The 26,128-nt window shown below is 45.8% G+C and overlaps 2 protein-coding genes across 4 annotated transcripts in view; one reads left to right on the top strand and one right to left on the bottom strand.

The window, feature by feature from the left end:
• The first annotated feature begins 215 nt into the window (after nucleotides 1-215).
• On the top strand, nucleotides 216-17,601 carry TGFB3 (transforming growth factor beta 3). The gene is made up of 7 exons (XM_042813193.1): nucleotides 216-587; nucleotides 5,874-6,037; nucleotides 7,384-7,513; nucleotides 9,034-9,141; nucleotides 9,954-10,125; nucleotides 10,597-10,750; nucleotides 13,042-17,601. The coding sequence occupies exons 1-7, from the start codon at nucleotides 236-238 to the stop codon at nucleotides 13,198-13,200; spliced, it is 1,239 nt and encodes a 412-aa protein (XP_042669127.1). The 5' UTR covers nucleotides 216-235; the 3' UTR covers nucleotides 13,201-17,601.
• Nucleotides 17,454-26,128, bottom strand: part of TTLL5 (tubulin tyrosine ligase like 5) — a 126,911-nt gene continuing 118,236 nt past the window's right edge. For all 3 annotated transcript variants that reach the window (XM_042813189.1, XM_042813190.1, XM_042813191.1), the window contains one exon: nucleotides 17,454-25,393. In XM_042813189.1, coding sequence (XP_042669123.1) covers nucleotides 25,353-25,393 — 41 coding nt within the window. In that variant the 3' untranslated portion in view covers nucleotides 17,454-25,352. The remainder of the gene's footprint in view (nucleotides 25,394-26,128) is intronic.

The raw sequence follows: 26,128 nt of genomic DNA, 5'->3' as shown, positions 1-26,128 counted from the left end.
GCGGCGCGGCGAGGCACGGCGCCGGCCGCTTTCCCCGGCGGAGCGCTGCCAGCTCTTCCTGGAAGTCGTGAGTCGCGCGTGGCGCGGTGAGTTCATGCGCCTCCGCGCCAAGCCCCAGCCCGCGGGATCTGGGGAGGCTGCCGCCGGAGCACCGCCCGGGGCCCCGCGCCCGCCGCTCGCCGCCGCCCGGGGGGCTCTCCCCGGGGGCACCGCCGCCGCCGCCGCCCCCTCGCACATGAAGATGTACGCGCAAAGGGCTCTGGTGCTGCTCTCGCTGCTGAGCTTCGCCACCGTGAGCCTCGCGCTGTCCTCCTGCACCACCTTGGACCTCGAGCACATCAAGAAGAAGCGGGTGGAGGCCATCCGGGGGCAGATCCTGAGCAAGCTGCGGCTCACCAGCCCCCCGGAGAGCGTGGGGCCGGCCCACGTGCCCTACCAGATCCTGGCGCTCTACAACAGCACCCGCGAGCTGCTGGAGGAGATGGAGGAGGAGAAGGAGGAGAGCTGCTCTCAGGAGAACACCGAGTCCGAGTACTATGCCAAAGAGATCCATAAATTTGACATGATCCAGGGCCTCCCCGAGCACAGTAAGCGCCAGGCGCGCAGCGCCCGGAGGGGAGGCCGGGGGAAGCGGGGAGCTGCGGCGAGCGCCCGCGTCCGGAGCGCCGGCGTCGCGTTGCGAGAGGGGGGCGGCGCGGCTCTGGGGCTGAGCGCGGCGTGCGGGGTTCGGAGGGAGCGGGGCTCCGCTGAGTGAGGAACGGGCGGCCCGAGCCCCACCTTTCGGAGCCCTCCGTGCCCAGCGGCGGTGCGCGGTGTGCCCGGCTCCTCGCCGGCTCTGGGAAGGCGCCTGCGTGGAGGATGCCGCTCCAGTAGCGGTGGGGGAATCGCGGGCGGCGGGGGTGCCGAGCAGGTGCAGAGCTGGGATTCGCTGGGACGCCCTGAGGAGCGCGGGCGCTGAGGAAACGGACAGATGTGGAGCAGGTGCAGTGCACTTGAGCGGGGCCAGATGCAGGCGCTAAGCAGATTCAGGTGCGGGAGCTGAGCGGATGCAGATGCGAAGTCAGAGGGCGAGCAGACACGAACCCCAAGTAGATCGCAGATGCGGAGCAGATGTAGGCACTGGCAATCCCCTCTGTCTGGCTTAGGATCTCTTCGGATGGGAAGATGTTGGTGGGCGCACAGTCACACCACCTTCCAGGTGTCCCCCTCGTGATGGAGCTCGGTGCTGGGGACGCAATCTCGGTGCCGGCAGCCCTGGGGTGGAGCTGGGACTTGGTGCAGTCAGCCCCAGAATGCAGCTTCTCTGCTAGGTTTATGTTAATCTTGACATATGATGAGCTGGAAACAGAGCTGCGATGTGGTAATGCAACAAATTTCACTTAATCTCTAGCAGACTGCACTCCATATGGTTATATGATTAGCTCTCAGTTCAGGAGGCACTCAGACTCAAGACACAGAAAATGCACAGAGTATTCATGGCTTTCCCATATTTCAACATTTTTGACTCACCAGAATGTTGTGAAATTCTATAAATATATGTGTGCAAAATGACACTGATGCGGTGTGAGCTTTGAAGGAGGAAACTGGAAAGCACGGCGGTGGGTCATGAATACAGAATGGGTTTGGTGAAGGAGGGGGAAGAAGAAGGAAGATGTCTGTGAGGAGCACTGAGGCAGTGGAGAGGGACAGTAAGATGGGGTGTGAGAAGAGCTTGGGGCAGCGGTGGGTGCTGCGGGTGAGATCACTGTGAGGAAACTGCCATGGGCTCAGCCACTGTCCACGACATGCAGGATAACCTCACCGTGCCTATGGAAATGATGAGCCTGCCCCGGCCTCTCTGTGGTGCCACAGCAAGGTGCTGAGCAATGAGCCCGTGTTGTGCTGACACTGCATTCTATGCAGCCCCTCTGCCCAGAGAAGAGGGGGTGTGTGGGTTGGTCACAGAGGCCAACCCCACGCAGGCCGTGGTGTTGAGAGACTCCTCTTCAAACCTAGGGAGTTTCATCACATGCACCATGGCTGTGTTTGGCCCCGTGTCTTCAAAAGTGGCTGATGTTCAACTTTCCCATGGCTCTGTCACTGTGCCAGGTGGTGATCTCAGAGCAGCTGGAGCCAAAGCCAGGCTCCTCTGGGGGGAAGAGGAGGATGGCTCCATTGAGGGAACTGAGGATGATAGAGATGAGTTCGAAATGTGCGCGCACGCACAAACTGTTCTAGCTCCAGAGTATTAGTCAAGCAGTTTGTTGGCTCAGAGAACTTGTATTTCTCCAAAACCTAAGGCCCAACAGTGAGGAAAGCTGAGGAGCAAAAATAGCAGCAGGGAGAGCCCAGGCCTTCTAGGAAGGGAGGACTTCCAGGAGCCAGTCTCTGTCCCCAGTCTGGACTGCTGGTTGGTTCAGGGAATCGTCTTCCTGCCATGCTTGTGGAACACACTGATTTACAAGGAACGTTTTCTGCGAGTAGCTCGCACTCACTTCAGGGAGCTCCTAAAACTGATGGGGATTGGATTCAAGCACGGGAAGCTCCTGCAGCGGTTCTGCAAGTGGCTTTACGCACCTTCCTGAAGAAAACTGTGCCATCTCCCAAGCCAGCATAAGAGAGGAGACGATTAAAGCTGTGGGTCTTTGGGCCAAGCTTGTTTTCTGTCCAAAGCTACTGCCTGCAAAGATCCAGAAGGATCTGTTTTTCCTCCTGAGTTACACAGCTTTGACATTAAGCACTTTTTGGTAGCAGTGGTGTGGCACAGTGAGGTGATACCGGCCTGCAGCCAGCCAGCCCTTCCCTGACATCAAACTCCAAGCAGACAGCAGTCAGCTGTCACAAGGCATGCCAGGATCAGCAGCCATGTGGGATTGGTGGCATGTGGAGAACCTGCACCTCCCTGAAAGCAGTGATTGGAAGAGGGGAGTTCCCAGAGAACATGCTCCTTGTGTCCTATCCTCCACTACAAGGCCCTGCTGGTCCCATTATCTGTTCTATCAGCAGCTCAGCAATTGGCTAGATTCCATAGTCATAGCAGGGTCTGATCGTGAAGATAGAACCTGTCATGTCAGGCAGACTGCTGTAGGTACATGGGTGGCACAGATTTCCTTCTCTTGGCCTTATTACAGACACTGAGTGTTGTAGGTTGGAGGAGCTTGCAGGAATATTTCTTCTAGCCTTTGTTCTTTGCTGGTATCTGGGCAATTCCAGATCCTGGTGTGATTAATGTGCCCTGAGCTGGGACTGGAATGAGTTCCCTGAAAACATCACTTAACTGTGCACACCTCTGACCTCTTAACTTAAGGATTTTGCTCAAAAAGCAGAATTGTTCTGGAGTGAGACCTGTATTCTGGACATCTGGCTGTGAGAAGCAGGCTCCAACCTTGCAGTGGTCAGAATGAAACAACAGCTCCATCTCCCCCATCACAGGGGGCTTGTTCCCAGGGCATGAAGGCAACATGAACCTGCTATGTTAGGAAAGACAGCTCTTACTGTTCCCACCAGGAAGGTCTCCAAAACACCATCAGAAGTAGGTAGGAGGCATTGCAGTGATAGCAAGAGAATACAGAAGATGGCCATTCATCTCTTATTAGCATAGCTGCCTCACTGAGCCAAAAAATTTAAGAAGCTGACAAACAATAAATGATTTTGTTTCTCATCTGCACTGCGCTGTAGGACCAGATTTGGACCAGATTTACAGTCTCTAAATCGATTATCAGATGAAGTGTCAACATTGTAAATGGACTGTGGGCTAGGCTGGCCACTGGTCTGATGTGGAGGCACTTGTGAGGATTGGTGGAACACCCCCTCACAGACAGGCAGTCGGCTCAGAAATGGAAGGGCAGGCTGTTAACAGCGCTATTAATAGGGCAAGCATTACAAAACAGCTTAAGGGGGTATTAAAACACAGTATCCACCTAGGTCTAACAGAACATTAGCAGTGTTAGACTTCAGCTAGAAAGATGCCCTCGGGCACATGATGAGATCAGAGCTTGCTGGTCTGTGCTTATCTGTGGCACAAACCGGTCAGTGGTGGAGTCCCCATAGCGGGTGTCCTCTCCCGGCTCAGTGCTCTCTGTGCTGTAGGGCTCTCGGGCTGAATGTGCCAGCTCTTTGCTGCAATGGATCTGGTCTCCTGGGGCTGCAAAAATCTCAGTCTTTAACAGCAGGCAGAGATGTTCACAGGTGGAAAAGCTGTTCCATTCGATAGTAGGTATGGCAAAAAGCCTCAAAACAAATTTCAATGCGAGCATCTGGTCGTTAGCTTATTGAGTAAAACTTTAGGTCCCTAAGAACACACATTTGTGAACTGGCAGGCTCCTGCTTGCTAAAGCCAGGTGTAGCATAAAAGGAAGACCTTCAGCTTCATCAAGATGGCCCCAGAAGTGAATCACTGTTGCTCAAAGCAGAATTTGGCGTGGGAGATGAGCCTATGTTCTCAGACACTGTTCCACCAGCCCATCTTCAGAACTTGTCTCTGTGGGATATGGGTGCTTTGAAGACAGGGGCCAACTCCAGGAATACAGTTTCAAGGTTGCCAGGTCTTCTAGCCTGTTTGTCACAGGCTGGAACTTTGGCTTAGAAAAAGTGATTTTTATGTGTATGGTTTTATTGTTTTGCTTTTAATTAAAAAAGAAAAAAAAATGACAAAAAAAAACCAACAAAAAAAAAACAACCCACAAATATCAGCTGATACAAGAGCCTGGTGTTGCCTTGGAGAACAGCCAGAGGTCATATGAGAGGCTCTGCAGCACTCCTAGCAGATCTGCACGTGGGTGTAGAGCAGGAGTTGCTGTGCCTGGCCTGCAGGAAGCCTTAAAGCCTGACTGATGCTACAGCCTTGACGTCTAAGAGAGGTCAGAAGGAGAGGAGCAGCAGGGATCACTGCTTCTTCCATGGAACCAAAGCAGTTCCAATGAAGAGATGCTCATTTTCTCTTGAGGAAATCTTGTGGTTTTTACCTGTACTCTTTTGAGGCATCTGTGAAGTGGATTTTTCTGCTCAGCAGGCACACATCCAGGTAGAGCCTTGCTGTGCTATTTCCTCCTCATGTGTCTGATCTCTGCAGTCCTCACAGCAGCCTCTGTCCCTCTGTCCCCAAAGAACTCTGTATCAAGTACTATCCATGAATTCCTCCTCCAGGTCATGAGTGAGAACTGACCTTAAAACCTAGTTCCTTTAGAACACACTGAAGAGTCACTGCTCCCAAGATGTCTTTTGCATCTCATAATTATGACAGAATCATTGGACATGGAAGGGACCCTTAAACGCCATCTAGTCCAACTCCCTGCGATGAGCAGGGACACCTGCAGCTCAGTCAGGTTGCTCAAAGGCCCATCCAGCCTGATCTTGACTGTCCCGAGGGATGGGGCAGCCACCACATCTCTGGGCAGCCTGTTCTAGCGCTTCACCAAACTTCGTGGACACTTCTCTGGCTTTCATTACAGACCTTGACGTTGTCTCCTGTAATAAGATCACTTGCTGTGTGGCTTCATGTCTCCTCCAGCATGAGCACAGAGTTACACCATCATGGTTACTGGGAATGGGCCCCATGAGGAGCAAACGAGGTTGTCCCCTTGTGTTAGTTGGGGCTGCATTGACAAATGCAGGAAACTTACAAGCATTATCAACATTTGATGAGTAGAGTTGGAAGAGACAGTTAAGAATACTGTGATTGGTCTCCACCAATTCTCTGGCTTGTAGCATTGAAATGATGGCAGTAGCGAGAAGATTTTCAGAACATTCCAACATAGAGCAAATTAGAGTTAATTCCTCCTGCTGTCTCTTTAACCAGACAACTGAACTTGAAGGTGGTGAGATGTTTAGTCGGAAGCTCTTTCTCAGTCACTTCTGGCCTGAAATTCTTACACTCTCCCTCTTTTTTCTCCTAGATGAGTTGGGCATTTGCCCAAAAGGTGTCACCTCCAATGTGTTCCGGTTTAACGTGTCCTCAGCAGAGAAGAACAGCACCAACCTGTTTCGAGCAGAGTTCCGGGTGCTACGTGTGCCCAACCCGAGCTCCAAGCGCAGCGAGCAGCGCATTGAGCTCTTCCAGGTGAGTATCTTTCTCACCTTCCTCACTGCCTCAGGCCAGAACAGCTTGGCTCCATAGCGACTGTCCCAGCTTGTGGGTGCAAGGCCACAGGTAAGAGGGAGAAGAGATCCCATACTTTGCTCCAGGCTTCTTCCAGCATGTAAGCAGTGATACAGACACATTTTTTTCCAGTCTCAGTGTGGTACTGTCCTTTTCCCCACTCACATTGTCCAGCTGTTGTGGGTACTGTGAATTATGCGGCTCTTTTCTATACTGAGAAGGGGTTGGAAGAGGATCTCCTCACCAGCAGAGAAGCCCTGACACTTCTGCCTAAGTCCCTTGGCAGAGTTGTTCCTCTGAGTGTTGCAGTACAGTACAGTTGGTGCTAATCCAATGGGTGGAGCTCTCTGACTTTCACAGACTTACTGGAGAAGAAATGCTTGCTTTCAGTGTTCCTTTCATCAGCAGTTCTTTGGGGACGGTTGCTGGCACCTTTAGCGCAGGTGCTCATCTGGAGTTTGGTTTGAACTCTTGGTGTCCGCTGGCAAGATAAGGTCTGGTTCAAGTTTGGAAGTGGTCTCTGGCCATGCTGGATCACACAGCTAATGGGGTAGTTCAGCATCCAAGCAGCATATTCCCACAGGCTGCTGTCTGTCTGCTGTGCAGTAACAATGCAGCTAAAATTGCCCTTTAGCTGTTGGCTCTTAAGGTCCTCTTGGAATTCATCTTTAAAAGGCAGACCAGTTCTCCAGCTAACAGATGATAACAATTGCTAACAGACAACCCCAAAGCTTCTCCACAGGCTGCGTGGGATGAACCTGGAGTCCTGCAGCAAGGAGCACTTTGCACAGGCTGCTGGTGTCTGTCTGGAAATGGGATGTCAGAGCAGGGAGTGAGTTCTCCAAACTCGATCCATCCTGGTGTGCTTTGATTGATGTTGAAGTATAGAGAACACATGAAAATACCACTTCGTAGGATTCGAGAGACTTGCTGGACAAGGGACCCATGGCTAGATGCTCATTTACCCACTGCTGTTTTACTCTGTAATTCAGACCCACATTGCACATGTGAATACAGAAACAAAACCACCCGTTAGATCTATCACCGTATATTTGTGCTTCTGATGTGCACCCTGAAACAAGGACGAACTAGGAGAGGTGAGCTGCTCGGGGCCCAGAAATACAGGCTGGAGAAATAGGTTGGTTGTGAAGCATGTCCCTCTAATGTGCCAGGGTATTCCTGGTGTTCCACGTGCTGGGACTCACCTTCCAAATTTGTTTGTAGCAAGCTGTGGAAAAAGAAGGACACAGAGCTGTTCCTTCCTTGTGCACAGACTGGCTCACTCTCTACTGCTCCTTCTATCGCAGATCCTGCGGCCGGATGAGCACATAGCAAAGCAGCGCTACCTCAGTGGCAGGAATGTGCAGACGCGGGGCTCCCCTGAATGGCTGTCCTTTGATGTCACCGAGACCGTGCGTGAGTGGCTTCTGCACAGAGGTAGGGGTCACAGCTGGACTGGGTGTGACAGCATCCATAGAAGCGTGGATGGGTGTTGTCAGGAGCATCTTCTCAGGAGCACCACTTAAATAGGAGGCAGCTTCATTTAGGTTGAGAAAAAGCCTTCCTCCGGAGAACTGCCTCTGTGTAACATTTGCTCCCTTCCTAGCTCTGTCCTGGAGTACCCACTGCGTAACTCTGGGGGCTGAGTCAGAATAAGACCTCATTCTCTGGAGGAGGAAATTGTTCTCGGTGAGAGACGCTGGGTCTTCTTTTGGTTCTTTGATTCTAAGTGCAGGGGAATCTGTCTGCTGGTCTAATCTATCGCTTGTAACACATAGAAAATGAGGATTGCTCTGGTTTAATTTTCTTATGGGATAGAGAAAATTTATTAGGAAAAAACAGCAAGGATCTTGATTTCTTTAGCTGTTTACAGCTTGGCAGGTATAAAGGTGAGGAAATACCAGAAGCTGACACACCTAGACAGAACATACCTCTGCCACCGCTGGGCAGCCCAACAGATAGTTACAGGGCAGCTCCCTGCAAGAACACAGACCCCATTCACAGCTGGAGCATAGGCACCATGACTCACCGCTGCATTGGCCTCACAGATAGAAGTTAGGTGCCACTGAAAACTGGAATGCAGGCTCTGGCAAGCAGCCGCTCCCTGGAAGGGTAAGCTGTGAGCCTGTAGGCTCCTCCTTTTCGAAGCAACCCCAGTTGTGTCCTGATGGTTGGAGTTCAGTGCTGGAACTGTGGTGAGCTCTGGGCAGGCACAAGCTAGCTGACAGACATCAGATATGGTGCTTAGGAAAAAAGGTGGTAGGCACCTTGTCAGTGCCCCAGGGAGCCAGATGTTTTAATTCATGACACAACATAGAAAAGGAGCTTTCATAAGAGCTGTATGTTCCGTGGGTCAGGCCCACACAGCGTGATGGGTCCAGGAAGTTATTATGAAAATAGATTTGCCTCTGGAAAGTCTGCGAGTGAGACCACTAGCAGTTCAACAAAACAGGAGGCTGCAGCTGCTGAGAAAAATGCTTCCAGTGAAATTACTTGTCCATATCCAACTCACTCACTTTCAGATCTCTCCTCCAGACACTAACCAGAAGCCAGATAGTAGACAGGTACTGAGAGCGGCAAATTTGATTCAGTACAGATACACAACACAGGCCAACTTTGCAAAATAGTTACTTTCTAGTGGAACTCTTCAAAGCTCACAAGTGCTTTTGGATGCTGAATAGCCTAAAAAATGTAACCAGAAGCACCTTTCTCACCTGCCCTGGAAGGTCCCTTTAGCAAGAGTATGCATGGCTTTTGGCACAAGTGAAGCCACAAGATTCTGCTTCCCTTTCCAAGTCCTTTCTAAGTCAGCTCCTGTTTCCCAAAGTGAGGAACCTTCACTGTGAGACTGATCCCTGGTCTGTGGGCCACAGCACAGCACGCGCCCTCTGTGGAGATTCACTGTAGCTGTTCCACCTGAGGAATACGATTTTTCAGAGTCCTCTCCTTTTTTGCAGAGTCCAACCTTGGCCTGGAAATCAGCATACACTGCCCCTGCCATACTTTTCAGCCCAATGGGGACATCTTGGAGAATTTACATGAGGTCTTGGAGATCAAATTCAAAGGTGATAAAGAGCTGGGCTTGGGGAGGCTACTGGAGGGAAAGCCACGAGTGTCTGGAAAAATGAATAGGTCTTCCTTTGCATATTTGAGGATTTTACCCCTCGTAACATTTGGCTTAAAGCATACACACTGCTGGGTTTGCATGTTGATCTTACGAGTACACCCACTTCAAACCTCGGTTACAAGTGAGAGAAAAGTGCAGTCTGGGTGGGGTTTGTGTGTGTTTCTGGAAAAGGAATAATTTCATATTTCAGTGTCTCTCTGGGAAGTTCAGCTTGATGGATTCTCAGATTTCCACAGAGGCTCTGCTTTCCAGTTAGGGTGACTGAAACACAAGGAAGTCAGGCATCCTGTGTGAGGTGGCCTAGAGAGTCAGTGGCTTGGCTGGCCTAAGACGTAGGAACCTCCTGGCTTGCAGCCCTGGGCTGCAGCCACTGGCCCCCACAGGCTCAATTTCTGAGGCTGTTCTGCAGAGTGCCAATGATCTGACATCTTCTTTAAACCATTCATCTTCTTGCCTGTCCTGGGACTGAAGCCAGGAGCGAGTGGGATGGATTAATGGCCCCACCAGCAGTTTGCAAATGGTAAAACAGGTGGCCCACAGGCCTCTATTTCAGCCCTGCAGCAGTTAGATTCACCAGGAGCAAAGAGTACCCCTAGGAGGGAAGAAGTCCCAGAGTGAGTACACATGGTGCATGAGTCTCTTTTGCCCTGTTTCAGGGCAGGCAGAGGGTGTTAAGCGTACTGAAAAGTCTTGTTGCGTTCCTCACTTCCATACTGATGTCCTCTTTGTGGATTCTGTTTCTGTCTGAAGGCATTGACAGTGAAGATGACTATGGCCGTGGGGACTTGGGGCGCCTGAAGAAGCAGAAAGACTTGCATAATCCCCACCTCATCTTGATGATGTTACCCCCACATCGCCTGGAGAGCCCAACACTGGGAGGCCAGAGAAAGAAGCGGGCCCTGGATACCAACTACTGCTTCCGGTAAGTGAGAATCCTGCCAGCAGCTGGGTCCCATGCCTGAGATGGGAAAGTGTGGTGAGACTTCACATCACGGCAAGGCAGTGCCTGCCAAGGGGGCTGCAAGTCACCATGGTACTGCAAGGGCCACGTGAGCAGCACAGCTCAGCTCGTGCTCCTTGCTCCTTGCTGGCTGGCCCAGCAGTCACTTTTGGCCAAGTTTCTGGGTAGAGGGAGGCTTGTGATCAGCCTCATGAGCACAGCCTGGGCAGAGACCAGGCCAGTGGCTGAACTGCCTGGCAGCATGTGCAGGCAGTGCCAGGCTGCTGGCCTGCCGGCTTCTGGCAAGCTCTGCCACTGCTCTGCACCCAGTGCAGGTCAACACCATATCCCACTGGGCAACACTGGTTCTGGTCCTTTTGCTTTGGAAGCTGCTTCATGCAAGCACGTAAAAGATCCCTTTTAGATTCATTTTGTGTCCATTCTGTGTTTCAGGAACCTGGAGGAGAACTGCTGCGTGCGTCCTCTTTACATTGACTTCCGACAGGATCTGGGCTGGAAATGGGTCCACGAGCCTAAAGGCTACTTTGCAAACTTCTGTTCGGGCCCATGTCCGTACCTCCGCAGTGCAGACACCACTCACAGCACGGTACATCCAGCATGTTATCCTTGTGGCCCTGTCACCTCTTTCCTCCCTCAGTCTGATGGCATTTGGTCTCTTCAAAGTAGCAGAAGCAGTTTAGATCAATACCTGCAAAAAACTACAAGGAAACTGCAGGAAAGAGTCTGAGTAGTTCAGCAGGGAGAAATGGTCTTCCTATGGAGTCAATACTGAGTCCATGCTTCCAGCTGAGGAGGAGGATGCTGTCTCTTGTATGAGATGGGGAAACGGCAGGACTTAGGATACTTATTTGGTAGTGGTCAGTTTTTGTTGTTCAGATCAAACATCAACTCTGATGGTTTTATTCTGCATAATTTTTCCTCTAGTTTTCATTTGGCAGAGGAATTTTGTACATACAGGTTGTGCAAAACTGCTGAGCTATGGCACACACCTGCTGCCTACTATCACATGGGCAGCTGTAGCCCACAAGGGAAGGGGAGCCATGTCCCAAGTGAACATGGCTATGCAGCAAGCTTTCTGCACCAGCATTATTTTCAGCTGTATAAATCCCACCAGACAGGGAGGAATCCACTGGGCTGTGAAATTAATGAGTAAAACTGGCAGAAAAGAAATATTTTCAGGTAACTTATACATAACTTCTGTTTAACATGAGTACCTTGGGCAGTCTTAGGGAAGAATATCACCTGAGCTTCGCTACTGTCTAGAGCAAAAAAAAAAAACAAAAACAACAAAAAAAAACCAAAAGCAATAGCAAACTATGGCCATGGAAGAACCAAGAGGAAAATACAGGCTAGTGAGCAGAAAGTTAATTCCTAAGCAAGAAAAGCCAGAGAAGAATCCTAAGCTACTGTCTGCAGAAGGGAAAAAGAGCAAGCCAGACATGGCAACAGCTCGCTGCAAATTAGCTTCAGGTTTCATTAGAAAAAATTCTGGAAGAAGCAGATTCAGCTGAAGAACAGTTGATTGGGTAGAGATGACACCACAGAAAAGATGCTAACATTTTCTTGGCAGCTTAAAGAATCTGCACAGCAGCAAAGCTTGCTGAAGCTAAAAGACTGCTATTGGTGGGAGCAGATCTAAGGGTACGAAGGAATGGACAGGTGCTGGGTGAGAAGCAGGAGACAGGACAGGTGAATGAATAGCTTAGAAGAGGTAACATGCATCAGTTGGACCTGAGGAACTCTAACAGATACTGAACTGAATCAGCGTGAGTGAGATTTTAATACAGTTCCTGATACTCTTACTGAGCAAGAAGGGAAATCAAGTGGTAAAGTCAGCTGAGTGATCCCAGCAAGCTTCAGAACAGTACAGCTGCTGACAGCTTGCCAGCACCACCTAGGAAAAACACGGTGAAAAGCAGATTTCTCACCAGTCTCTTTAACCCACTGTCTCTGTTGACTACAGCAGCCCCAGTGCACATGGCACCCATGTGACACAGCCTGTGCCTTTGCTCAGTACCCCACAGGGCTTCTACCAGAATGACTGGAATTACACGGAGCTGCATGATAGAACAGAATGTCTCCTTAGCACCTCTCACCCTCCTGTAAAACAGTTAACAGACAACGTGCAGGATGCTGTAATTTAACCCAGACAGGTGCTATGAGCCAACAGTAGTGCAGGTAGGATTGTGTCTTAGCCTCACAATTCAAGATGTTGCTTACCACTGAAGAGCAGCCAGCTCTGGGAAGACACATGGCAGCTCTTTCATGGCGGTTACATGGCTGAAGTGTACAGTTGTCTGTGGTTTGGGGCCAGCTGGGAGAATGAAGCCAGTGTGGTCCCACAGGACACTGTCCTGGCTCCAGCATTACAGTGTAATGACTTGGAGGATGAAGTGGAGAAAGAAAGCATCAGACAGTTCAAAGCTGGGAGGGAACTGCGGCTACTCGAGAGGACGGGCATCCATCCAGCACTATCTAGAGATGTTGGTTGAAATAAGCAGCATTGATTTTCTTTGTTCTGGTTTGGTAATAGAACCAAAGACAACACAACCTCAGGCTGGTTACACCCTGACTTATAAGCAGAAGTGGCACTATCCGCTGTACCAAATTAGAGATTAAGCGAGTGAACTACTTGTACTTCTTCCACCCTTAGGCATCAGCCAGTCTACATTGCTACCATTAAAAAGAAAAAGGCTCTGGATCAGGCCTGGGCAGGAGCAGACCATGATCAGGACGTGATAAGAATAGCAGTCACATCAGGGAAATGCCCCTGATTAGCACAATCCAAATACCTAGAGACCTGTTCGCTTGCAGTACCTTCTTGTTCTCTTAAATGGACTCCTGACTTTGTCACCACATTTAAATTTGTTTCCACAGGTGCTGGGCTTGTACAACACGCTGAACCCTGAGGCATCTGCTTCACCCTGCTGCGTCCCACAGGACCTGGAGCCACTGACGATCTTGTACTATGTCGGGAGGACACCCAAAGTGGAGCAGCTCTCCAACATGGTGGTGAAATCCTGCAAGTGCAGCTGAAAGGCACCCTGGGCTGCCCAAAGCCTAGAGAGAAACTGTCAGCGTCCATTCTGCTCCAAGGCTAGCACAAAAGGAACTGGAGGTCAGAGACTATGCATGCAGAGGGCCGAGTGCTAAACCCTGTGGCTTTGGGTCTGGCAGTCCTTGGGAATCTCTTCTGGAACATTTCTCGGTCTTGTTGCCAGTGTCGCGTTCCCTCTGGGAGTTACTTTGACGACACAAAGGCCACACTCCAAAATGACTGGACAGTTGATGCGGAAGAGAAAGACAGAGTGAAGGAACTGCTGTGTATTTGAATGCTGGGATAGTTGAGCTGGGAAGGCAAGGAATGAGAAAGAGCAGTTAAAAGGAGGGATTGGAAATGAAGCAGTGTTTCCCCTTCTTGCTGTAGCTCCATTGGGACCTCTGCCCTCCCCAGTGGCCTGAAGAATTATGAAAGTTTTCCCTCCTGCAGGAGAAAATCCTGGAATTTTCTTTAGAGAAAGAAAATGCACCGAGAAGCTGCTCAGAGAAGAGATGCTCAGAGATACACATAGACTTGCGTTCCTCAGAACTGTGATCCAGGAGGCCTGCATCTACAGTTGTGTTTCTGCCAGACCTGTAACTTCAGTTGGCAGACCCTGGCTATTGGTTTCCAAAAGCAAACTGCAAGGCCCCCATTCAGCCTGCTGAGGTGGGCAAAGGCAAGCAGAGAAGGTGCTGAGCCCATTTTAAGGAGGACTGATGTCTCTATTCAGCTCTTTTCCTTTTCTGGAGTTTCTGAAAGATGGCTTCTGGGTCAGGGCAAGAGCATTATCTGGGGGGCACCTGGATTTTGGAGCCATTCACTCATGATCTGATAACACCCTGAGGACCTTTTGTCTGTTGTGGTTTGTGATCTCAACGTGGCCCAGGCCTCACCTGCCAAGACTTAAAAAAGAAAAAATATTAATCTCAAAAACATTGTAAAAAATAAATATTTGGGGGGGGAAATGGTTGTTTTTTTCTTCCCCACCACCTTTCCTCCCCCCACAGGGATGCTGTTGAAGGGTTAGATGTTTTTTTGTTTTTAAACTGCTACTACTGTGGCATACTTGGTCACTTTAAAATCTTTCCCTTTTCCTGTGTATCTCTTCAAGGAAATGGGCAGAATTTAGGTCAGCCAGAGAGCTCAGAATGGAAATTCCTTTGTACCTTCAAACAGTGTCTGCTGTGTATGTGCCCTGTCCTTCTCTGGTCCCTCTGACAGACATGTCACCTCTCACATCTGATTTTGATAGATTTATATAAAGCACCTCTCAAATATAAAACATTTCCAAGAATACTGTTTAAATAATCAGGGCATTGCAGTTGTCACAGCTGACAAAAATCATACATTCATTGGAATATATAAGTTCTGCCAGTACAGACTTGTACACAAAGGCCAGCCTCCTCACATTTACCATGAACATTTCATACACTTATAAAATGCTCACAGATGTGGCCCTGGCAAGTAACCAACATACTGTTTTTTAAAAAGTGTGCTTTTTTCAGCCTCAGATACTCCAAAAATTACAAACCTCTAGTACTTGCTTGCATGTCAGATGAGACACAGGCTGCCTCTCCTTCAACCACAACTACTTAATGTTCTAAAGACCACAGAAATTCCTCCCTGTCCTGGTCCCCAGCAGTTGAATGTCACGACATGGAACAACTTAATTGCTTGTGGCCAGGGCTCTGCATGGTCAGCTTGGAATGCAGCTCCTGGTCCTGCACTTCAGTAGCTGCTTCCATACACCTTGCCACAATGCTGCCATAACATGTAATCAGAAACATCTCAGCACATCCATTAAAAAAAACTCCTCCTCCATCACCAGCTGGCAAGATCAGCAAGGGTGGGTCAGCAGAGGGAGCCTGCCAGGCTGCATGACATTTTGGCTGGGGCACACATGCTCTGAGAGAGGCACTCCCCAGTGCTCAGCTTTATCCCTTTCATCTCCCTGGGGCTCCTTGACCTGTCTTCTTGGTGTAATGATGAAAATTACTGCTCTGATCAGCCCTGCAGCACTAATTTATTGCTGTGCAGCTCGCCATGCCCATGCCTGCCAAGGGAGGGAGCAGGTAAATGCACTGCAACTTCACTACCATGCTGATAGACAGTCCAGAAATTTAGTGGCTGCCCTGGGGAGGGGAGGGAAATCCAGATGCCAGTTGGCACAGAAATTCTCTCTAATCTCCTTTTAGCAGCAGCAGCCCCTGGGGAGGTTTTGGTTTACAAGCTACAGTCTGTTCTTTGGTCATTGTTCCTCGTGAGCCCTGTGCTGGCTCGGCTGCATATCCAACTGAAGAGCTTTCTCGCTATTGAGGGGAAAAAAGCACAAGAAGGGGGAGCTGCAAAGAGCTGAGCAAGAACACGAGCTTCACAGTCATACGTGGCACTTGGAGCGTGCCAGAACCTCCCACAGATTAACCCTGGCAGGCCCCTCGAGGTGAGCCTGCATTGCTAGTTTTGTTCACTGCTGCTCAGTGGCAGGGAGGGGCGGCAGAGGAAGCAGGCCGTGCTGAACTGCTTGGAAAGAAGGCAAAATGGAAGGGAAAGCAGGACAGAGGATTCCCGGGGTGTTCAACCAGTTAGGATTCAGGTAACCTCATGGTTCTTCCCGAGTCAAACACTCCCTTCAGTTACTCCTCTCCCCAGACTGAAGAGTTTCCTATCAAATGCAGTTTCCTATCTGTGTTTTAGAATTAGATTTGTAAGACAGGCTCCACATTCATTTTCTTACAGTTAAAATAGCTTTCTTAGGGTCGTTTGAGCTATAATTTAGCAATAAACTATACCACCCACATGGGGTTAATAAGATATTGAATCCACTCCTGGGCCCAGGCTTACTAAAACATTTCAGGACACTAGTGTGAGAAAAACCAGCAGATAGAGAGTTCTCTATCTGCTCTGTTACTAGGTGGCAAATTGACAAAGACAATGGGAATGAAAAAGTGGGTTCTTCACTGCCAACAATGAATACAGCTCCCAACAGTTCCCTCTTGTTATTCCCAGGAACAAACAGAAGCTGATGAAAACAATCCCACCGCACTTTCCCTCTCTTTAACAAAGATCAGTGGTTTGAAAGAGTGAAAAAAACACTATTCTGCACTGCCATAGGGAAGATCCTACCCAAACAATCAAATCACCATCTGTGTAGTTCTGATTGTCTGTGGCATACTCCATTGCAGCATGCAAGAAGTCTAGTACCAAACTTGAACACTTTGTTTTTCAGGCTATTGTGCAACACAGAGCTCTGCAAGGGACGCTGCTTCTGTAAGTGCAGGAACATGCACTGATATTTCAACAAATCATGCACTTTTTGCAGGCTAAATGAGTCTTTGTTCTCTGGTCTGTGGTGCTGGATGGTCTCTAGCTATCTCAGAACACTTATAAAAAAGCAGTAAAACATCTCAGTTACTGCTGTATGAACAGGAGTATGCTTCTTGGTGCTTCACCTTTCCAGAACCAATAGGCATCAGTACTTATAGTAAACAAGACAGACCATGTCCAAAAGCAAAGACAAAAAGACAAACATACGTGTTCACTTCTCCAGCAACATCATGGCTCCGTTTTGCTCTGTCCTCTGACGTCTCACATCTCTTTCTGCTGTAGTTGTACAATTTCCATTCTCCCTGTTAACAGACCCTTTGCTTACTGTTCAGTCTGCTATGAAGCTTTCCTTACCAATGACGAGGGTGTCCTTAACCAGAGCAAAAATAAAGGAGGCCTCCCTGCTCAGATCACTTCGTCAGTGAAACCACTACCTCATGGCAGAAGAGGATCCATTGCCTACGATGTCTTATGAGGCAGATGTCTTCAGTACAATCCAAGGTTCAATGCAGGACAGGTTGAGCATCACAGTGTGAGCAGGACACAGCTCAAAGAGCCAGGTCTGTTGAAGAGGAAGGGCTCCTTTTGCTCTGCTTGTGTTTCTAGTAGCATACAAAGCATCAAGTATATACTAATGAGTTTTCTTCTCTTAATATGTGATTGGAAAGCAATAAAATCTATCAAGAAAATGCAGTTTTCAGTTTTCAAAGCTATGGTACCTACCCACTTGCAAAACTATACTGATTTGCAATAGCGCAGAAAAATAGATAGCTGTCTGGGCTGCCTATAAGCTACATTAATTGTGTTTTAGAATAACAGCAGTGATGTGGATAGAATGATAGAGTGCCTTATAATTATTTAAAGTATCTATTAACATTTTTTAAAATTCAAAATCATTAGAATATATTGGTCAAGAGCTATATAAAAGTAATAACATGTTTACTATGACATTTAGCAAAAGAACATTTGAACACTCAGGTCTCTGCTTTACAAATGTTTTCTTTCATTTCTAGGGAAGTCATTTAAGCCTTTTTTCATTCTTCATGCAACTCCACAGGTGACAGAGAGATACAACTAAGCTCAGTGTCTTTAGTCCTCTCTTGAACAGAGGCTTCTGATACCCTGTACAAATGCAAGATCCTTTATCATGCAACAAGTCAAAACAGAATAGACAGTTTTACTTACTGGGAATCAAATTGTCTTAGAAACGAATGCAGATACATCGCTGAGAAATACAGCAAATGAAAATTACCAATTAATGTTTGTCAATCTCACTCTTCTCTGAAAAACAGTACTGCAATTGAAATTCCGTAGTTGTGCTTATGCCTGTAGTTTCAGAAATAGCTTTACACAGTGCCTTGGATGTCACAGTGTGTTTCCAAGAAAGACCAATTTCAAAGATTACAGACATCAGTTACTCAGCTGCTTTTAGAACATCCATCCCTAGGACTAAGTTGCATAGGGAAGATGGCAGGGATGGTCTGAAGGCATTCAACCAATCAGCTGGTCCCCTTCTGGTACTGGACTATGATTTCATGGAAAACACACTTAGGGATAAGGACCTTCATATCTAGTACAAAATAGAAGTACTTTAAAGCTGTGGTTTGTAGCAAAAAAATCCACGTGTTATTGGCTTCCCACTTCCTGCAGACTTGCTGAATAGTTTTCAGGCAGAAGCTCTGTCCCCTGTGGTATATGCTGGCACTGTTGATTTACACCAAGGAATACCACTCTTTCAAGCAAGCAGGAGCTTCTGAAGACAGACATTTATTTCTCCATTCAGGGGGGTAATGGTCTTTGTGCAGGGTGATGTTCTTTATATCTCATTCCACTTAACTGGCTAGGCAGGATGGTACCTCATGCTATCTATAAAGACTGATGCAAGAAATAATTACACATAGGGGTTATGCGTGTTGCAGAAAGTGGAGGTGACTTTCTTTCCAGGTTTGCCACCACTCAGACATTTTTCACCAGCTGCATGCAAACATTCATCCTTTGTACACAGAAATTAGCATGAGGCATTGTAATAATATACCATGACCAGTGCACGCTCATTATTTGATGCATGAAGCAAGTTGAGTCAGATCAGACCAGAGATTTCCTGACATTCTTCAGGAAGGATTTATTCTTCCTTTTGAGGTTATTATCCCCATTACGAAGCACGACAAAGCAAAGATTTGCTGTACAGCCATGGGAGAAACTTAGAAGATCTCTGCAATGCATGCAGTGTAATGACTGGGGAATGTCTTGGTGACCATGTTCTGGGCTTTTCTTTAACCAAAAATGTATGGTCTTTTGAAGTGCTGAAACTCTGTGGCCTACATGCTTAGGAGATCTCCACTGCTTTGAAGTATTTGTAAGAAACTTCACTTTTTGGAGAAAGCAGTAGCAGATAGTCTGACTTGCAACAAGAGCCTTTGGAAGATGTCCAGCTTGCAACAAGCTGCTTTGAGTGACACCATTTGAATCTTCTCCATCAAAAGATGCTTGCTACAGATATCTCTAACTATACTTCAGGATCTGGAGATCTCATTTGGATACCACTATGCCAAGCATTCTATTTGCTAATCTGAAGAATAGTAAACAAACAGAACAGAGAGAAACAAAATAAAGGAGAAGTCAATAAAACCTCAGGAAAGCATAGCTTTGCAACAGCTACAATGTGCTGCCTATATTCCTTAAGTTGTCCTTTTTTTTTTTAATCAACATCACTTGCATTTGCCCAAGTCATTCACAAGACCTAAGAACACTTGCAGAGCCACAGTTTGGCAGGAAGAGTCACCAATCTTTATTTTTAGCTATTCTTCAGGAAGAACTTTCAGCAGACATATGGAGACATGAGTGAACAAGAAAAAAACATCTGTGAACAAGAAAAAAAATTTCCCAGCTGATATCACAGACAAAATGTATACCACATTGAATTTCTAGAATTAGAAATGGTGGAAATAACATGATTTCCAAAGGGAAAACATCCCCGATTAAAACGGGGAAAGAATCATGCAACTGCAAGTGTAAGAACTGTAATTAGTGACACTAATGAGATGGCCACAGTCTCATTTGCCCTCCCAGTAGATGTACAGTTGTCCAACTGCATACCATGAAGAATGACACCGACATCACAGATGTACCAGACATATCTGATACAGCACACAGTTTTCAGAAGGTCACATAAGTAAGGCAAAAACTCTTAAAAAACACGAAGAGAACCTTTAGTACTAATGAATAGAAGTAGTGGGGAAAAATCCCTTCTAATTTTTCTTCTTCAATAGAACAAAAAGGTAATTTTTCTCTACAGTGGAATGACAAAGCAGTGACAGCTAAACATTTGGACTTGGCAGTAAAGGAACTTTTCAAAGATTGTCTCATGAATTTTAACACGGTAGTGCTCACAACACATAGGCAAAAAGCCACATACAATGCTGAAATTCCTTTTAGAGATGATACCACCTGCAGCTGTCCCAAATAGACGATGAAAATAGATTGTGAACTTCCCTGAAATTCTTAATAATTGCATCAGATTTGTTCCTTAAGACTTTTTTTTTTTTTTTTTTTTTTTTTTTTTTTTAACTAAGAGGTCAGATAAGAAGCAATCCCTTTGTAAAGAATGTAAAATTTCTCAAGTTCATTGTGTGCACTGTAGGCACGGACTTTTAGAGAAGAGGCCCTGTTAAGTATACTATTTTCCCTAGGGAATGATTATGATTCACTGAATACCACTGGTAAAGACTTCACACCAGGGTGTCCACAGTCATCAGTGATTCTTTCCTTTAAATTGGAAACAGAAGTGAAAACTCATTTTCAATGAAGGCCAATAAAATCCTTTTTTGGTAAGGTAACAGACAGAGCAGACTCCTCATGGTGCCTCATTTGTCACCTTTTGTTCAGGGGAGTTTGTCCTTCGTGGTGAAACTGCACAGAATCCAGTAAGTTTGGAGACGACCTGCTTCTGTTTCTTAACTACTCATCTCTAAAGCAGCACAGAAACTTGATCCCATTTTCTGGAAAGGGCAGTTGGGTTCTAAAGTCAGAAGAAAAGCTACCAAGTACTGTAATTGTTTAAGGTGCGCTGTGGTTGTGCACATTCACCCTGAAGGTTCTCTGTGCTCAGGCATTTTAGAAGACAAAGATGGCAAGAAGCAAATGTGTGCATGTACAAGATAATGTAAGAGCTTCTGTTAGTGATAAGCAACTTTCTTTTCCATATTTAAGTGAATAACCATTCACACATCACATTATGGATGACTTCCAAACTACAACCCACTTTCCTCTAAAATCACAAGTGATTGGTTGGTCTAGAGGTGGATCTTATGCACTTGTAAAAGCTTCAATATTTTGAAAGCCTCTGCAGCATATACAGAGCTTGTCCAGGTGGAGGTGTGGACAATCTTGGTAAATGTCAGCAATTAAGACTTTCCTTAGAGAACCCAACACCACCAACACCAGTGAATTCGGGTGAAACATGCCACTGTCATGAAAGGCAGCTTTACTTTGGCTGCTCCAGCAGGCTGCACTGCGACTGACCAAATGAAACACTCATACAAAGTCAGACTTCAAGACTGCCTATGGCCTACCTCTTCTTTGTGACAAGTAGTCAGCAGCTTATACCTCACAGACAAGCTAAGAACTGGAAAAATCCATCATGAGACTTCCCCTAAACAATCACCTGAAAAGGCTTAGAAACTTTCTGCTTGTTTTTTGGTTATATTTAATATACCTTAATAGATTTATTTTGCATGAATTTGTGTACTTGCCTTTTCAAACCACAAGCATGCTTTTGTCTCCAACTACCTTGTGACAAGAAGTTCCACAGGTAAATTAAATACTGTGAAAGAAAGCAGTTTTTCTCTTCCCCTCTGCTTCGAATGTGTTATCTGCTAGTTCCATTTGATTCCAAACTAGAACAATGATTTCCTTTTCACCTTCTCCCTTACATTTCTCCTTACTCATCTTCTTTCCAGTTTAAGAGTTTCTGCATTAATAAAACTATGAACACTAAGTTTTGTGTTCTTGTGATAACCAATCTCCAGGACTGTCTGGCAGACCCCATTCTGTAGAAATTAGATCCTTCTGATGTTTAGCATAAGCAAGAATGTCTTAGCTCTAGAAACATGAGGTTCTAGAAAGAAGAAAAACAGGTCAAGTCCCACATTTATATAAAGCTCAGAAATTTCTTTTTGGAAAAACACATGCCAGATTCACAGGAATAGCGTGTGCCCAAAGGAAACTGTATGAACAGGATCAATCAGCCAGATACTGCAAAAAAAAAAAATTTTTTTTTTAAATCCAACTATTTAAATAGCACCAAATAACAGCAAATAACCCATACGGGTTCAAACAGTAAGCCCAGGATTCCAATGGGAAGCAAATGTAGGAATGAAAGGGAAAAAGTCCTTGGAAGTTTAATTAAGCAAACCTTAAGTCAGATGTTTCTTGGAAGGAATCTCACATCTCTCTCTTAATGTTGTAGTGTGCTCATCACCTGAACACAGCACAAAATGTCTGCATAAACTCTGTATTACCTCACCCTTCAGGACTCTGGCGTGCACCTGTTCAAAACAAACAAGAAAGACTGTTTGTCATAAAACAGACTCCTTCACTTAGAAGTGATGCAAACATCAAGTAGGAGAGAAGAGTATCCCCTGGTAACATCAATTGGTCTCACCACTGAACGAGTTGCCTGAATGATTACTGTGGGCTTTGTACTGGCAATTTTCTAATAGTAAACAAGAGCACTTTCAATGAAACTCATTGGTGAGCATAGGAAAGTTAATGTCATAAAAGCAAAGAGAGACAAAGTAAGCTCCACGTGAGGAGTATACATATAATTGTACTCCCCTCATGTTCAACTACTATAAATCCAAAATGCTTCACCATTCTCCTTTCCTTTCTTGTACAAGAAAACATTTTCTGGAAAATGCACTCACTCCAAGATGCTAAAAAAACAGTTTCATGCAGCTCTACTGAATTTCTTAACTGAAGCACTTTAAGAGAGGTTTTTGACAGACCTGGAAATAGCAGACCTGCAAAGAGACAAATTAAGGATGTTACGTTTGGCCCACAGCACCCAGCGTGCACAAACACACAGAAGGACTCAAGGCTGAAGATCACATGGAAGTAGAGAAAGTAAGAGGCTAGAACTGCAGGATCTGTTCCTGACTCTCTGCTGTATTACTGCACGTGCTCCTCAGGTAACAGCAGCAGCACTCAGAGCTGGGATCAGCAGATGCACAAAGTAACACTCACATTTCCTTTGATGCTCTGGCTGCCCTAACATATCCAGAGGCTGAAGAGGAGTTCAAAATCTAAGTGTCTCTAAATAAAGGACAAGTCTCGATATCTCTGGATTTTTATTTGTTAGAAACAGAAGAAAAAAATTTCAAGAACAAGGGATGTAAGACTTCACAGCTCCTAAAACTGACAAAACCAGTCCCTTCCAAAGGAAGGTCTCCTACTGCAACATGCATTTCTCAGGACACTTCAAAAATCTTAGAGACAAGATGTCTCATACATTTTTACTAAGTCATCACAGTTACAGATGTATAGTTGACTACGTTTAACATATAGTGCAAAGAAGCTCAGAAAACATGCTGGCTATAACTGAATACAACGTTAGCTGAAAATCAGTGGGTAGGAGACTGGCAAAAACTGACAAAAACTGACAAAAAATTAGTCTACTTTCATAATAAGCACAAATTTGCCAGAATTATCAATTACAGAATGCTGTTTCTGTTAAAGATCCTCTGAAGATAATCACCTTTCCTGGGCTAGCTGTGCAAAGTATCTATGTTCTAAAACTGAGAACAGGTTCAATGGTGGCTGTAATCACCTGAATAAAGAAACTAGATAACAGAAACAGATAAAATCAGAATTCCGCAAGGATGCGTATGCCACAGCTACTCAGTCCTGCACATGATACCTAGTGGAATTAGGATAACTTGGATTCCCTAGGAGGAAGCAAGGAATAAAAATCAGTTATCTCCTGAAGCTAGATCTTGTAGGGAAACTGCTCTTTAGATAGTTCTGAAACAGAGCTAGAGGCTACAGCCAACACCAAATGTGGCAGAGTGGGCTATCAGAAGACAGACCCAAGATTTTGAAGCAGCTTGGATGCAGTAGTTTGAAGTAAAAAATTCCGCAACTGAATTTTCACTAATGATGAATCAACAATGTAACACACGTTAGAACATTAGAAACATGTATCTCAGAGATCCCTGAGTGTAATTGGAAGAGTACAGAAGAGACTTGATCTGAAAGTAACATCACAAGATTTTTCAGAACTCCTGGTCATTGAGGATAGTGGAAAAAGCAGAGGACAAATGATGCAGTGATACTTGAAGAACACAGATGAAAGATGCAAGGAAAGCAAACAGAATCATGACTGCCTAGGAACTGAAACATAAGCCAATGAAGTAAGATTTTGGATAAATTGAGTATTTGATCTCTGTCACATGCATGAATGGAACAGAAATAGAAAAATGCATGTTCTTTCCTATGAGTTCATGCCTGGAGCAAATGATAGTTAAGCTAATGGGCAATGAAAATAATTATTTAATCTTTTTACAATTCATCTGGTCTTGAATGACAAGAAGTATGCACAACACAAGAGCGAACATGAATGCAAGCAATCTTCCAAGAGAAAACACTTCTCCTCTCTGACACTGTTTCTGTCAGCCTTTTGGATTGATCATTATCTAATTTGTCAACATACAAGAATGATCTCTTAACACTGATTATGCAGCGTAGAAATGACAAGGGAGTTGTGGAATAAGAAAACAGATCAAACGGGCTCATAAAATGCAACCTCTGAGGGCTCTGATGCAAACAACAGGAAACACTGTACTCTGTGGGAACCACAATCATACTGCTTGCAAGGGAAAAGCTGGAAAATACCATGAAAACAGGCAAGCTTTCCTTTAACCTGGCATCAGCGAAGAGCCAGAGCTGAAGCTGCTTCCTGTTCATCTTAAGCAAGGGTGGATCTTCTCTCCAATATATTTTCCAGCTGCTGATGTTGTTTTCTAACACAAGCAAATTAATTTTCATAACATTAGGAAAATTCTAACTGAAGCGCTTCACCAAGCCACTATTGCAACTGATAGGAGCCACCTGGGCCTCAGAGTTCAACCTTGGGTCTGAAATAATCAGCCAATTAAAGACGTTTATATAGCCTAAACAAACAGAAATCAAAATGCAAAAATAAACCACACAAATATAAGCATCCAGCAGTGAAACAATGACAGATTTAAAATCCCATCTAAGAGCAAATATTTTGGAGGTGTGAATTAATAACTGAAATTATAATCAAAACAAACAAATGAAATTACTTTATTCAAACTGAGCATTTCCATGGCTCTGTGCCAAAATTCAAGATGGCAACGGTAAGGATGTTTCTGCTCATATGGTCTAAGATTTTTCCCTGCTGCTGGTTGCTGTGATGGCAGCAAAGAATACTGGCTGTTACCAGACTAAGACAGCCTGAAATGGCTGCGCAAATGGGGAATCTTTTACATTCAAACTTGGACCTTGGGAGAAACAATACAGACAGGTGGAGAACCTCTGTGTTATAAAAAGATCTCACAGTTAGTGATCAGGAAGAGTTGGAAGAGACCCCCAGACTCATCAGCAGAAGTTCTCAGAGGCAGTCATCAGCTTACAGCTGCATCTCCAGCTTCCACAGATGTTCAGGTACTCTCCTCTGTAGCTTGTCCTCTCAGCAGGGACTCCTGTTCACCCTGCCCTGGATGTTACAGGAGTGTGGTGGTCTGAAGTCACTGCTGCCTCTTTCCTCTGCCCCATACTTGGAAGCAAGACTCTGGATTCCTCACCTGGTGTTCAATGCTAGTCCTTTTCTGCAAGCAGAAGCTGGAGGAAAAAAAACAAAACAAAACAAAACAAACAAAAATATCAGAAGGTAAAGCTTTTGAGTACTCAGAGCAGTCTGTTTTATTGAAATGCTGCTGCACCACCCTGCAAATCTCAGCTACCACCAGAAATCTGAATTCTTCCTAATCTGAATCTCCCTTAATACAGCCTTCCTCTACACAAAGATCACATAACAGTATGACAAACCTGAAGTAATAAGCCACTGTCTGAAAAGTGCTCTTAGTGTTCCTTTCAAGCCTCAAAATACCCTCTGCACTTCCTTATGTAACTCACCTCTTCACATGCTGCTCCAGTATTTCTAAATCCTTCTCCCATATCAGAACACTTTTTTTTTCTGCACCTTTTACTTATTTGCTTGCATGGGAATCTACTCCTGCACTCCAAAAGATGCTGAGGACCTGCATGCCAGAATAGTGGGCATGTGAAAAAGTTTATCTTTAAAAGAAACATGATGGGGATTGGAAAGATTTTCTTCTTCCCACCATTGAAGAGAGGGATTTTAATTCTGTATACTGCTACATTTTCCTATTTAGGCATGTTATGGGAAAAAGTCAATGTCATTGTCACTTCTTTTTCATAAAAATCCTCAGACATTCCTTTAAAAAGAAAATTCCAAAACACTTAGAAATGTACTACATTTATTTTGGACAGTTTGCATTTTACAGCTAATGTAGTTGGTAAAGCTTGTCTGCTGTATTTAGCACATCAGCTTGC

The sequence above is a fragment of the Centrocercus urophasianus genome, unplaced genomic scaffold, assembly GCF_019232065.1.
Source record: "Centrocercus urophasianus isolate 14NV4802_14NV808 unplaced genomic scaffold, USGS_Curo_1.0 seq_14, whole genome shotgun sequence".
In the NCBI taxonomy this organism is placed as follows: Eukaryota; Metazoa; Chordata; class Aves; order Galliformes; family Phasianidae; genus Centrocercus; species Centrocercus urophasianus.
Note: the sequence above shows the minus strand (reverse complement) of the source record. Positions and strands in the feature narration are given on the sequence as shown.